A 13,687-nucleotide genomic window follows, 5' to 3' on the forward strand; every position below is an offset into this window, starting at 1 on the left:
ATCCATGTTTACCTGTTAGCAAAAGCCCAATTCAATCTCGGGGCAAAAATAGCCCATTACCATCAATTTTGAAACTAATTTGCTCAGAAACACTGTTTCCGAAATATATAGGTATATACCACTTTTTCGGGTACTCGAGCTTACCAAGCTCGAGTACCATGTTTTTTTAGTCCGCCTGGCACCGTGACATGGAAATAAGGAATTAAAAAAATAGCTTGGTACCCGAGCTCAGGAAGCTCGAGTACCAGAAAAGCCCGTTGTCCCCCCTGTTACCCACAAACCAAACCATTTGTTAGAGTGCTACCCACACTTACACTTTCTCAAACTCCCTCTCAATCTCAGATATCACTTTCTCAAACTCCCTCTCAATCTCGCCATCACTTTTTCAATCTCCCTCTCAATCACGCTATCATCTTCCTCACGCTCTCATTCTGAGTCTCGTTCTTGTTCTTGCTCTCGGTCTCGCTCGCGGTCTCCCTCTCAGTCTCGCCGGTCTCGCTCGCGGTCTCCTTCTCAGTCTCGCCGGTCTCGCTCGCGGTCTCCCTCTCAGTCTCGCGCTCGCTCGCACTGTCACTGTCGGTCTGCATCTTCAGTTTGGATTCACCAGGTATGTCTCCTTATCTCAATATTTGTTTCAGCATTGGGTATTTGTGGGTCTTTGTGGGTATTTGTGGGTATATGTGGGTCTTTGTGGGTATTTGTAGAGGAGATGCTGTAAATGTTATTTTGTAGTTACAGAACCATTCTCTGGAGCCAGATTGGAGCATTGGGTATACTTAATCGTAGATTTTTGGTTTCAAAATTATCTTTCCATTATAGCTTATACAAATTGAACATTTACTCTACACTGACAAGAAGAGGCTTATGATACATGTGTCAATAAGCCAACTTATATTGAGGGTAAACCTTAACTAGGAAGTGACCTATGTGTGATTTGTGTTAATTTTCACTTGATTTTAGTAGTGTTTAAATTTAAAAATGCATATAGTTTTACAGACTGGGATTGGGTCCAGTGCTCTAGTGCATTGGATCCAAGCTTTGACCCTAGTTTTACTAAGATTCAACATGAAGTCCAAGATGCTAATGATGTAAGATAACGCTTTTTTTTTTGGAAGCAGACACGTGAATTGTGATTTGTGAGTTAGGGCCATATTTGTCTCTTAAGTCATAAACATGTACTGGAGCTGAAATGCTGAACTCTGGATTAGCAACTCAGTAAGCTCAAACAAGAAGAGTTGTTCAATTCGTATTTGGAAACTCTCTAACCTAGAGAATGGTGTTGAAAAGTAATTCAATTGTTAGTATAAGATTCTATAAAATATAAAATTTTTATTTGACATATATTAGAGCAGTTCGTCCCTATATAACATAAATGTTTTGTTCATGCTGTCTCATAAAAAGCTATGAGTGATACCGAAACAGTGAGAATAATACTTTAGGAGTTTGTTGCAAATTAACAAAATTTGACATGGTTCTGCCCCATTCTAATTTCCTGGTAGGGCTGATTATATGCGATGGAAGGAATGGAAATATTCTTTACTTGTCTCAAATGTTATAGAGAGATGAGGAATGTTTATATTTGATTAAATTGCACTTTGTTTCTTAAAGTACGTGGTCATTTTGTTTTGTCTCTAAAGCTTAAAGTTTAAACATTTAGATTTTGGATCCGAAAAGTATAATACGCTTTGATATGCGTCCCTTTGTCAATACCCGTTGTTGGGGCCGTTGTTAAATTCCTACTAAGCTGAAAACAATGTAGTTTTGATGTACAGTATTAAACCACATCCTGTAAACTATGCTGTTTTGAGCACATAAAAATTATATTATATTTTTTTTTCCTAGTAAATTACTATTTTTTTGGTTTGTATTTTTATTTATTTAAATTTTCTCTCTATACCCATTGAATCCATACCCATCCATCCACAATTATTGCCACCAACCTCCATCAATGCCACCAGTCAAGTGTTGAAGAAACCCATCTTAGCAGCCTTGAATCCCATCAAAACATCTCTATAATCAGCTTTCAAGACTCTTAAGAAAGAGAATGATCATTGCATTATGTATAAGCAAGTTTGTTAGGTTTCTTTTTCTTGAAAACGAGTCGTCTATTTGTACTTGAGGCCCTTGGCAGTTAGGTGAGAGACTGACAATTGTTCATTTCACGTGTTTCTCTTCTTGGGCTTAAATGACAATTGCCATGGAGTTAAATGTTGTTTGTAATGGTTTCTGTTGGGGTTAAAATAATTCTGAAGTGGGATGAAATAGAGGCACAGTAAGAAACGTACAACTGAAAAGGTGTAGGTGATGTGGTGCCCCCAGTAAAAATAATTGAAAACTAGGACTAATGCTAGGCATAGTAATACTCGAATAGTTGAGGGCAGGGTGGAGCAATTCCCTCAACGTAGTTAAGGGCCTTGAGCAATTTTTGAAACACACATCTGCAAAAGCGACACATGGCATTTATGCAGTTAACTTTGGAATAATTGCCTCAAAGAAGTTGTAAGAAGTTTACTGAGAATAGTTGAAAATTTGGAAAGTGTCATTAACAATTAGCAAGGAAACACATGGAAGGCATAAATTGATAAATGATAATAACCGCTAAAATCTTAAGTATTAATAGAGGCATATTCTACAGAAAATAACACCGCGAATACACTAAAAAATTTGTTGAGATCATTTGTACTTAGTTTTGTAGGAGATATTGTAGTTCTTAGGAGTAGTGAAGAATTTATGTTTGTAAGTGCTTTCTGTGAACTTTGTGATCAAGTTTAATTAAGTTAGTTTCTTGTATCTAGTTGCTGTGCTTGCTTTCAATTAGTTTGGTTTTAGAATGATGATTAGTATATGGTTTATGTAGTTTACTTTGAATTGAATTAGTTTGTTTACTTATATTTCACTTCAAGCCAATTTATTTCGAATTAGATTACTTCAAATCCATTGCATTGGAAATAACTTAGATATCGGTACTTAGTTTCTTAGAAATTGTAGTCATTCTAGTCTTTGTCTTTCATTGTTACTTGCATTACAACAAGGGTCCTCTTAAATGAGGTGTTTCCAAACCTCAAACTCTAATCCACAAAGTTAGATCTCATTTCATGCCAAAATTTTGTCCAAATGGCCAATTTAGGCTTCTGACTTTTGACAAAGACAAAAATATTAGGTATATAGTGTACCTATTTATGTACCAGAGCGGAATATTCTGGTTAGAATGGAATGAAAGTCAAAATATTACTGATAAATGCAAAACAAATAGATGGAAAAAAAAATAGTGTTTAAAAAAAAAAAAATCTTTTGACAAATGTGAACTAATTGAATGGACATGAAATATATTTTACTGTTTTCTCCACAAGTAATTAGTATTTCTTTTTTAAATGCAAAGATTAAGGAAATAAAAAGGGATCTTCATGATACACATATATACACCATACAGGGAGCATATCGTACTATTTAGTGATTAATAGGAAATTAGGAATTATCTGTGTAATCTTATGCCATGTTTCAAAGTGTGAAACTATAGGAGATAGGAGATATTTAACAATAGTTTTGAAATATTTATTATAACCTAATATAGGCTTATTAAAGTAACACCTATATATAGAACAAATTCATGTGGCAGTGTTTTAAGATATATAGCCTCTAAACTCTTACACACAAATAGAATTCATTGTCGCACTTCTAATGTTTCACTTTTTTGCATTAAGCTTGAAAGTTGAAACAGATCACATATAATGATGTTGCATATAACCATAATGATGTTGTTTCCAAATGCCAGATATGGACCCACATGGAGCTATACAGACTTTGTGCACGAGGCAGGATAAGCATCGTTCAAGTTTGCTTTTGGATGCTCATTTGGAAGGCGAGGTATGCCCTTGTAATTATTTTGTAGTCGAAATATGGGCGGAATTTAACTTTGAAGCGTACTTATTATGTGGTACTGTAATTATTATTAATACTACGCTGCTCTATTTGCAGGAAGTGCCAGGTGTATTGACTTGTCGTAACCGAGACAAAGGTCTGCTTCAAGGAGGGGTAGATGGGTTAGATCCACGAATTCTCGCTTATATCACTGATGCGGGGTTAGATGGGCTGCTTCGGGTCCCACGTATGGACATTGACCACGCATTGATCACAGCGTTGGTGGAGAGATGGCGGCCGGAGACGCACTCATTTCACTTGCCCCACGGTGAAATGACTATCACACTACAAGATATGGAGGTTATAATGGGGGTACCTGTAGATGGCTTGCCGTTGGTGGAATCTATACCCTCGACGGGCAGTTGGCGTGACGTCTGCAGAAGATTGCTAGGGTGTATACCGCCGCCACATAGAGAACTTAGAAACAACAAAAAGAACACTGGAGTGCTGGAAGGGGCGAGCATAAAAGCCAAATGGCTTGAGGATCAGTTTCGCGACCCTCTCCCGGTTGACGCCCCTGAGGCGCTTGTGCAGAAGTATGCTCGTTTTTACATATTGGAGTTGTTAGGTGGTACGCTATTTATGGATAAGTCTGGAGAACGGATCTCAGTTAGGTATTTGCAATATTTCGATCCAATCAGCAACGGAAAGAAGTATAGTTGGGGTAGTGCAGCACTAAGTTGGCTCTATAGACACCTCTGTAAGGCATCAGAGAAGACAGCCAAGCAGATTGGGGGTGCACTACTATTGGTGCAGTTGTGGGCGTGGGCGAGGTTTCCCCACATATGTCCTGTGATGAGGCATCCACACCAGGCACTGCCTCCAGGTCCACTTGCTGTCAGGTATGTAGCATCTTAGCATATGTACTGATTTTCCTTTTCCTCATTAACTTTGTTCGCATGGGAATTATGTAAGTAACTAATATGAAGGTTATGTCTGTGTTGTTTGCTAGATGGAAAGGGGCTAAGATAACAACTGAACATTCGATGCACGTCCTACATGCCTATCGTGTGTCGCTTACTTCACTGCGGCCAAATCAGGTATCGTGTCTTACAAGTGGGAACCGTTTTGGCATGTAGTTTTTGTACTTACAATTCACTTTGGAGTGAATAAACATTCTTAATTTCATATCTTTCTTAGTTATCAAAAAAAAAAAAAAAACATTCTTAATTTCAGAGTTACATGTATTGTTCACATTTGTTACACAGTTTTTCTAATTATATTGTTAATATGGTTGTTTGCATCTGTTGAATCATTGCAGATTGTTTGGGAGCCGTACAGAAATTATTTGCGTTCTCTACCCGCATACTGTACGGCAGGCCAACGTATATGGAGGTCTATTGTGCCGCTGATACATTTTTGGGTGGTTGAAGGCCATCATCCCGAACGTGTTCTCCGACAGTTTGGGATGAAGCAAGGCATACCACAAGATGTTGATACTTCAATTGAACTGCACAAGATCACCCTCCAGGGCAAGCACGAAAAAGATTGGGCCCGAATACATGCCCCGCATATTGCTAAATGGGCTGCGCACGCCAGAATTGCCAATGCACCGACCTTTCATGGGGAGATGAACTACAATGACGAGTATTTGGTTTGGTTTCGTCCCCGCACTATTCGCCATATTACAAAAGAGACTTCGTACTGGGACACTTTGGTAAATTTACAAAGACTGTTTCGTTATAAATGTACTTTGCTTCGCATAGTTTAGTTAAACCTACAATTCACTACTCTTGTATATTTCTGACAGGTTGAATCACAGTTGCACATTATAACGAAGTGCGAACCAGGGTCTGAGATCTACACCGACTGTATTAATGCCTTGCAAGCTGTTGAAGAGATCGGTCGGTTATCCTTGGACCGTGCACGTGTCGTGGGCAACACAAGTTCACCAGCTGTACGACGTGGTCGGCAAGCAAGTGGACGTCAAGGGCGTGGAGGATCCACTTCTAGCCAGCGTCATACATCTAGTCGGCCTCCCACATCTGGTCAGCGTCACACACCCGTGCCCACATCTAGTCGACGTCCCACATCTGCTCAGCGTCCTACATCTGGTTCGCGTCACACACCCGTGCCCACATCTAGTCGGCGTCACACACCCGTGCCCACATCTACTCGGCGCCACACACCCGTGCATGACCACACCATGGAGGAAGCAAGTCAGACAACAGATGAGATGTGGGACGACACTGCTTATGACGTAGGCTCCATGGCACACGATGATGCGGGTCCATCCCATACGTTTGCCCAGAGAGACACATTTGGGTCCCCATCCATGAGGAGCGATGGTACTTGCCCACCCACACCCCCTAGTACATCTTTGTTGCCCACCACCTGTACGTCTCCCCCACTGACTGCCGGCCCTGCCCCCGGAGTTTTAGATGATAGAGATGAGATGAGGTTCATGCCCACTCCTGGGCGACCCACCCCTGTTGCTGTCCCCCCTGAGTTTGTGCATACCGAGTTTATCCAGACACAGATACCCATCCCCCCAGCAGAGCCTTCGCACATCGAGGATCGGCCACGAAGGCCGCAACGCACACGGACACATCCTCCTGACTGTGGGACTGGACATGGTACTATAGTTTGATTCGATACCGATTACATATACATCGCTTTATAGTTAAATCATTTGCATATTAATATTTGCTTGTGTTGTGTTCTTTTCAGGCAAGGTGAGACCAGTGAAGGAACCGGTGAGGAGAAGAAAACGAGAATGATTCAAGGGTAGAATTTGTGCTACTTTGGGTTGGTAATGGTATAGGATCTTTTTGTCATGTATCGGATCTTCTTGTATATATTTTATATGATGAGCCACTATTATGCAATCCACATGGATTACAAGATATAGACTGGAATGTTATAGGCATTCTTATATAGATGATTTCATGGTAGTGGTTGATAAGCATTGTGCATGCTTTAGTAAGCATTGTGGCAACAATCAGTTGTTATGGGATGTTTCTATTAATGGGTATTTGCTAATTGTAGAGATGAATGTAGAATGTTTAGAAATGCAATACAAGGAAACTTTTTGTTGAAGTTGGGCGTAACGAATGTAGATGCAATTAAAACTGTGAATTTTATTATTAATTGTGTGTTCAGCCTCTAGAAAGGGTCTACGAAGTGGAATTATTAACATTGTTTAGATTTAGGTCCAATGTAGAGTGGATTTGGCAACCCAAACCTTTCAAATCTCGCCTGTCAAGGGCTGGAATTTTTATTGTGTATTTGTATATTTATCAAATTTTTCACCTTTGAAACTTATGAGGAACCCTTTATTGTAAAGGTCAGCTACTGCCATATCAAATTAGACGGGGGGGGAATTTTCAGGTTCAGTTGAGCAGTTACAAGTTTTGGAAGGATTTTTTGTTCAGTACCTACATACTACTAATTTTTTTTTTTGGTAAAAGGTACCAAAAGGCTGGGACAAGTTGGTTGTATCTATTATCTCTATTGAAACTGGGAAAACAATTGCGAAGTCAAGCAAAGCACTTGTACATAATGGAAGTTGTCAGTGGACGGATTCTATTTCAGAAACTATATGTTTTTTGCAGGATGACTCTTCAAAGGAGCTACAGGATTGTTTCTTCAAGCTTGTTGTCTCCATGGTATTGTTGTTTCTACCACATACTCTTTCTTTTGGTCATTAACCTTTTTTCATCTTCCTTTTTTCTTTCCTGCTAAATGAGATATGATTCATGACATTCTCTCTTTGCCAATTTTCCAGCCTCTAAATAAATTTTGATTGTGCTTCTTGTACTTCTTTTTTATTTCAGTTTATCTATTAGAATGTGTGTGTTATAGACTTGTAGTCATCAGCTCCATCTGTTTAACCATTCTGGTTATCTAAATAATTTTGGATGACTTTCTTACTGTAGGGTTCAACTAGATCTGGCATCCTTGGAGAGGCTACAGTCAATATGACAGGCTATATGAGTTCACCTGCTCCTGTTCCAGTTTCACTAAGATTGAAAAAGTGCAATCATGGGACAATTTTACAAGTGAGTTGTACAATTGTATGCTATTTGTTTCTTGGTGTTTGTTTAGACTTTGCCACGTTACACATCATTAGAAAAAAAATTAGGACCTTCTTCTTATACCTATCTGATTCTTTTTCCCCCTTTTGGGATAGATATTTTATGTCTTTATTATGAAAGCAACATCCTGTTCTAATTTTAAACCTTCTTCAAAGTTTTTAGATTTGGTCCACTTTGTCATAACTTCATATGAAGCTAACGAAGGCCATTATATAACATAGGTATATTATCATTCCTATCATAGCGGAGAAGCACATAAAGAGTATTGTGTGATCATAGAATACTTATGAAGTTGAAGGAAAATTTTTATTAGACTGCTATTAGACTCCGTATGCGTTGTGGTATTGAAAGTGAGACTGGGAAGAAGTAACATATTCATGCAAAAACGAGAATATTAAAATGAATAGGTGGAAATACACAGAAAGATAGGATTCGAAATGAGGAAACTATTTTAAAGATCAGTGTGTAACAAAGGTTCAAGCCCTTGAAGAAGAATTAAAGCTGATGAAGGACGGGAAGCAGAACCACAGGGAGTCCAGCACTATGAAGGTTCCTAGTTTGTCTAAAACCCATGCTAAAGTTACTCCTGTCCATGAAGATATGAAGCCCTCAAAGGTCAGTTTCATTTGTTCTGCAATTGCATGGTAATATTCAGTGTCAACACTAACTAAATAGCCTTTTTACTTGTACATTGGTTTAGAAGAATGAAGTGGTGAAAAACACTAGTCAGCAACGTGATAATAAAAATAAGCAATCCTTGAAGAATGCTCAAGTACAAGAACTTGCAAAAAGATCATCAGAAGCTTTGTAGCAACCAATATCAAAGAGAGGTAGGGTATCCGAATAATTGGTTTATTCAAATATTGCCCCATAGCTATTGTACATTAGACTCAACTTATTTAGATAGGGCTAAACGGATGGTGGAAAATCTGCTGATTGTCACCAAAAGAACATTTTCTCATCTCTTTGATCATGCATATATCTCTTGTTATATCTGCATGAGAATATTGAATTGCAAAGGAATCCTTTAGTATGGATGATCTCATCTTAAACTTTTTTTCACAACATATTACTCTGTTGTTTAATTCTTAAAGGATGGTAGTGGCAATGAGATTCTTGATGAAAGTCCTCTTGCTGTTGGAGTCGATCCTGCTTCAAAGATTCAGTTGCTTGAGCATGAACTTGCCAAGGCTATGGAAGCAAATTTAAAATATAAAGTTGAGCTTGACAGGTATCTATAAAATAAGGATCTTATACCTTCAAAACACATAAATGTGCATATTTTATTGCTTGGTATGGTATCATCCGTATATGCTTCTCGTGCTTTGTGAAGGAAATCTTCATTTAAAAACAAGCAAAGATGGATAAAGAAAGGGCTTTTCATTTGTAGTTCCTTGGATGCAATTAGATTCTTCTCATTAATTCTAATTAATTTTGCAGAATGAGAATATGAGAAGACGAGATTCCCAAAACTACAAAAAAATGATTCTTACTGACTTCAGCCTACCACACTTATACAAATAATGTACATTGATCAAAGCTTTTAATGTTGATTCCTTGACTTTTTCTGAAATAGTGATCAAAAACAAACTTCTTAACCACAATCATCATAGTCTAGGAGTCTGATTTTTAATCTTATTACTCAACAATAAATAGCAAATAAAAGAACTGTAATTTTTTTTATTACAGGAAACTAGCATATGCCTTAAGCATGCAAAACTCTACTTAATTTTTTTAGTTCTACTTTTCATTCTCAACAGAATTTTCTGCATCTTTGCTGCAGGTTGTCTAAAAGCCGAAACAACCATGCACACTCCTAAAAAATCAATAGCAGAAGATGACATAGTGGCAAAAGAAAGTAATGGACGCACAAAATCATCACTAGAGGCAGAGTTAATAGACATTCGCCAGCGATACCTCCACATGAGCCTCAGATATGCTGAGGTAGAAGCTGAGCGTGAGGAACTTGTGATGAAGCTCAGGGCTAGCAAAAATGTAAAAAGATGGTTTTAATGAACTCATGACCATAAACAAGCAATTTCTTGTACTTTTTCAGTCTCCCCAATTCAGGTAGCTTGTTCCACGAATTTTTGAAGTATCTACGATTTCTCAATCTTTTACGTATATTCCAGAGTGTGAGTTATTGTAAAGAAGAATAATACACCCCTAGCCCAAGTTTGTAAATGAAGGAACAATTGAGGCTGACCGGATTATAGAGACGTAAAAGAAATAAAACAAATGGTTTTCTTTTTTCCTTTTCTTTCTTAATTTCTTTCTTTCTTCTTCTTTTATTTTTTATTTTTATACAAACAAGAGGAGGAAAAAGAAGGAAAGAAACCCCAAAGTATAATGTTTTATAATGTGGGAAAATGGAGTAGGTCTACTTTCCTGAACTACGTCTCAACAAGATTTTTAAAAGTAATACAGCAAAATCCAATAGCATTTCAATTGTCACTAAATAAATTCGAATATCATTTGAATATTCTTGTAAGTATACTGTATTTGTTCGTATGGAAGCCATTGGTGGTGCAAAGAGCTTACAAACTAGAGTTGAATTTTACAATGGCCTTCTTCTTAGAGGTGAAGATTTTTTTTTTTCAACATAATTTTGTCATGTTAAATTGTTAGGGTTGATTTCTTTTTGATTGAATTTTATAATTTTTTTTCAGTCCCTTTTTTTAAAAAAAAATGGCAGATTAGTACCCGAGTTTAGTGAACTCAAGTACCAATCTGCGATTAACCAAAAAAACCAAGGTACTATGCCCTTTTTTTTAAATATAGGCAGACTGGTACCCGAGCTTCCTAAGCTCGGGTACCAATCTGCGTTTAACCAAAAAAACCAAGGTACTATATGCCTTTTTTTTGAATATGGGCAGATTGGTACCCGAGCTTAGGAAGCTCGGGTACCAATCTGCGTTTAACCAAAAAAACCAAGGTACTATATGCCTTTTTTTTTAATATGGGCAGATTGGTACCCGAGCTTAGGAAGCTCGGGTACCAATCTGCCTAGCTTCAGAATCACCCAGGTTAAGCCACCGTAATTTTGAAATTACGCAGATTGGTACCCGAGCCCACGTAACTCGGGTACCAATCTGCATAATTTGAACTTAACGTTGGCCTACTACGGCGAAAATGGCAAAATGGCCATCAAATTCTAAGTTTTTAGATAATAGACCCATTTTGGAACAATATTACTTATTAGCAATTCGAGTTTGAGAGGCTCGATTTTGGATTTCAAAATCGAGTCTTCACGACTCGATTTTCATCATATTTCAATTGCAAAACTCGATTTATAAGCCTAAAATGAAATCAGATACAGAAGAAAAAAAAAAAAAAAGAAAGACGACGAAGAAAAAATCAGGGGTCGCGCGGCCAGCTCGCGCAAGGGGTCGCGCGGCCAGGCTCGCGCGAGACCTGGGGCTCGCGCGGCCAGGCTCGCGCGAGACCTGGGGCTCGCGCGGCCAGGCTCGCGCGAGACCTGGGGCTGCGCGGCCAGGCTCGCGCGAGACCTGGGGTCGCGCGGCCAGGCTCGCGCGAGACCTGGGGTCGCGCGGCCAGGCTCGCGCGAGACCTGGGGTCGCGCGGCCAGGCTCGCGCGAGACCTGGGGCTCGCGCGGCCAGGCTCGCGCGACGGCGTGGCCGCGGCGTCGCGCTGCCCAGGTCGCGCGACCCAGGTCGTGCGGCCTCTGATCTGGGTCTATTAAGCTATATACTTTAAAAATGGGTCTATTAACTACCTGCATGATCATGGACTTACGCAGATTGGTACCCGAGTACCCTGGGCTCGGGTACCAGTCTGCATTCACCCAATGTACGGGTGAGTTGGCCCTGTAGTTTTTGAAATTGGCAGAGGTACCCGAGTTTCCTGGGCTCGGGTACCTCTGCCTAATTTCAATAACTACGGGCCCACCAAACCTGTACATTGGGTGAATTTTTTAAAGTTTTTTTTTGGGTTGACAAGACTTTGAGAATTAATACAAAATTTACTTCAATATGTACAGATGTACAAAAAAAAAAGAATTATAATTTTTCTTGTACAAGTTTTAAAATTTTGAATTGTTATATGATAGTTTATTATAAGTATTAATTGTTATTGTGGGTAGCTATGATCATTTTATTTTATTAAGTTTATCTAATGTTTTTATTGTTATGCAATTGTTATATTTTCCATGAAAGTAGTGACAAAACATTTCTCTTATATTTATTAAGAATAATGCACACACATTATTATTTACACAAATAACATTATAACAAAAAATAATGCACATAATCAATATTACATACAGTCATACACATCTAATATAAAGAATAATGCTAGAGATATCCACTATTTCTCAAAAAATTTTACAAACTGCTGATGTAGTGAGTAATTATTAGTAAATGAAAAAATTTATATTAATAAACAACAACCAATAAGAAGTTCACCATATTAACATTTTGTAAAAATTGTAAAATAGTTTGTGGTTGTAACATTACTCTAATATAAATTTATGACAAAGTGACACTTACAATCTACACAAAATTACTCTATTTGTTACTGTTGGAAATATTTGTTATAGGAAATAAAGTTTTTCTTGCATTCTTTTCAGCCTTACAAAGCTCCTGCCCACTTGTCTGACGCCAACTACCAACTTAATGGTATAGAGTGAAGCCAACTACTACTAAGTTAATGGTATACACTGAAGCCAACTTCAGACATATTGGTAGACACGCAGTTCAGTACGTTGACAACCACCCTCACCAGCTTACTTCTACAATTTATGAGATGGCTCTTGCACTTGCCAAGTCCATGTGAAGAGTCAGAATACCCATGTGAAAGAATACTTAAGCAGAAGCTATTGTTGGGTCACCATCTATGGATCTTAGTGTCAGTGTTTTTCCATTGAAGACAAACCATTTAACTGTTGGGTCCTGCCTGCTGTGTACATAGAGGTAATATAGTTAAATGTTTGTCTCATTGTGTTTACATGTGTGGTTCGTATGAGATTTTTTTTGCATGACCACCATTCATGAGTTGAGGTTGTGGCAAGATATCATTTTCACATATACAACTGCTGATTTATATATATATATATATATATAACTTTTTTCTCAAACAAAATGGAGCACAAGTATATTGTAACAAAATAAAATAGAACGAAACAATTGCAATTAGAAGCATTTTTTTTTTTTTAATGAACAAAACAAAATAACCAATTCATAATTACTAATAGTTGAAAGAGAGATAGTAAATCCATAAATTATTATATGCTCTAGAAGAATAATACATAAAGTTTAGACATGTACTTTGATTCGTTAAAATAAATGCAGAAAACAAAATCATCTATAACTTTTTTATTTTATTTTGTGACATGAAAAAATATTAAAAATGTAGCAAATACTTGTAAACTTGTGTATATATCGTACTGTCTGATTGCTTCTTAAAATATGCCCCATTCAACATTTATTTCTCTATCCTTCTAGATATTTAAAATTTAAGTTTACAACAAAAATTCAGATTTAAAAATTGTAAAAAAATTATGAAATAACAGGATTTCATCATTGATTTATGGGTTAAGCTATTTATGAGATAAGCAAGAAAGGCAAGTGTTGTGAATAGTGATAGTGGAAAAAAAGTGAACGTGTATACAATATCACAATCCCATTGGGGGGAATTTGAAAATTACCATAAACCATATGTGTAAATAACAAAAAACTGAAGAAGAAGAAAAAAATTTGTGTCATTGTCATTA

The 13,687-nt window shown here is 37.7% G+C and overlaps 1 protein-coding gene and 2 long non-coding RNA genes across 3 annotated transcripts; all 3 read left to right on the plus strand.

Annotated features, from left to right (window-relative positions):
- The first annotated feature begins 567 nt into the window (after positions 1-567).
- Positions 568-7,018, plus strand: LOC115970972 (protein MAINTENANCE OF MERISTEMS-like). Its single transcript, XM_031090616.1, has 7 exons — positions 568-607; positions 3,773-3,864; positions 3,976-4,760; positions 4,871-4,958; positions 5,180-5,575; positions 5,669-6,494; positions 6,589-7,018. The coding sequence occupies exons 2-7, from the start codon at positions 3,775-3,777 to the stop codon at positions 6,636-6,638; spliced, it is 2,235 nt and encodes a 744-aa protein (XP_030946476.1). The 5' UTR covers positions 568-607; positions 3,773-3,774; the 3' UTR covers positions 6,639-7,018.
- A 147-nt stretch (positions 7,019-7,165) lies between these two features.
- On the plus strand, positions 7,166-8,744 carry LOC115969782. The gene is made up of 4 exons (XR_004087072.1): positions 7,166-7,526; positions 7,797-7,919; positions 8,177-8,570; positions 8,656-8,744. It is a non-coding gene; the product is annotated as an uncharacterized LOC115969782 (long non-coding RNA).
- On the plus strand, positions 8,743-10,155 carry LOC115969781. Its single transcript, XR_004087071.1, has 3 exons — positions 8,743-8,785; positions 9,050-9,186; positions 9,739-10,155. It is a non-coding gene; the product is annotated as an uncharacterized LOC115969781 (long non-coding RNA).
- Positions 10,156-13,687: the final 3,532 nt, after the last annotated feature.

Source organism: Quercus lobata, chromosome 12 (assembly GCF_001633185.2).
Source record: "Quercus lobata isolate SW786 chromosome 12, ValleyOak3.0 Primary Assembly, whole genome shotgun sequence".
NCBI classification, from domain to species: domain Eukaryota; kingdom Viridiplantae; phylum Streptophyta; class Magnoliopsida; order Fagales; family Fagaceae; genus Quercus; species Quercus lobata.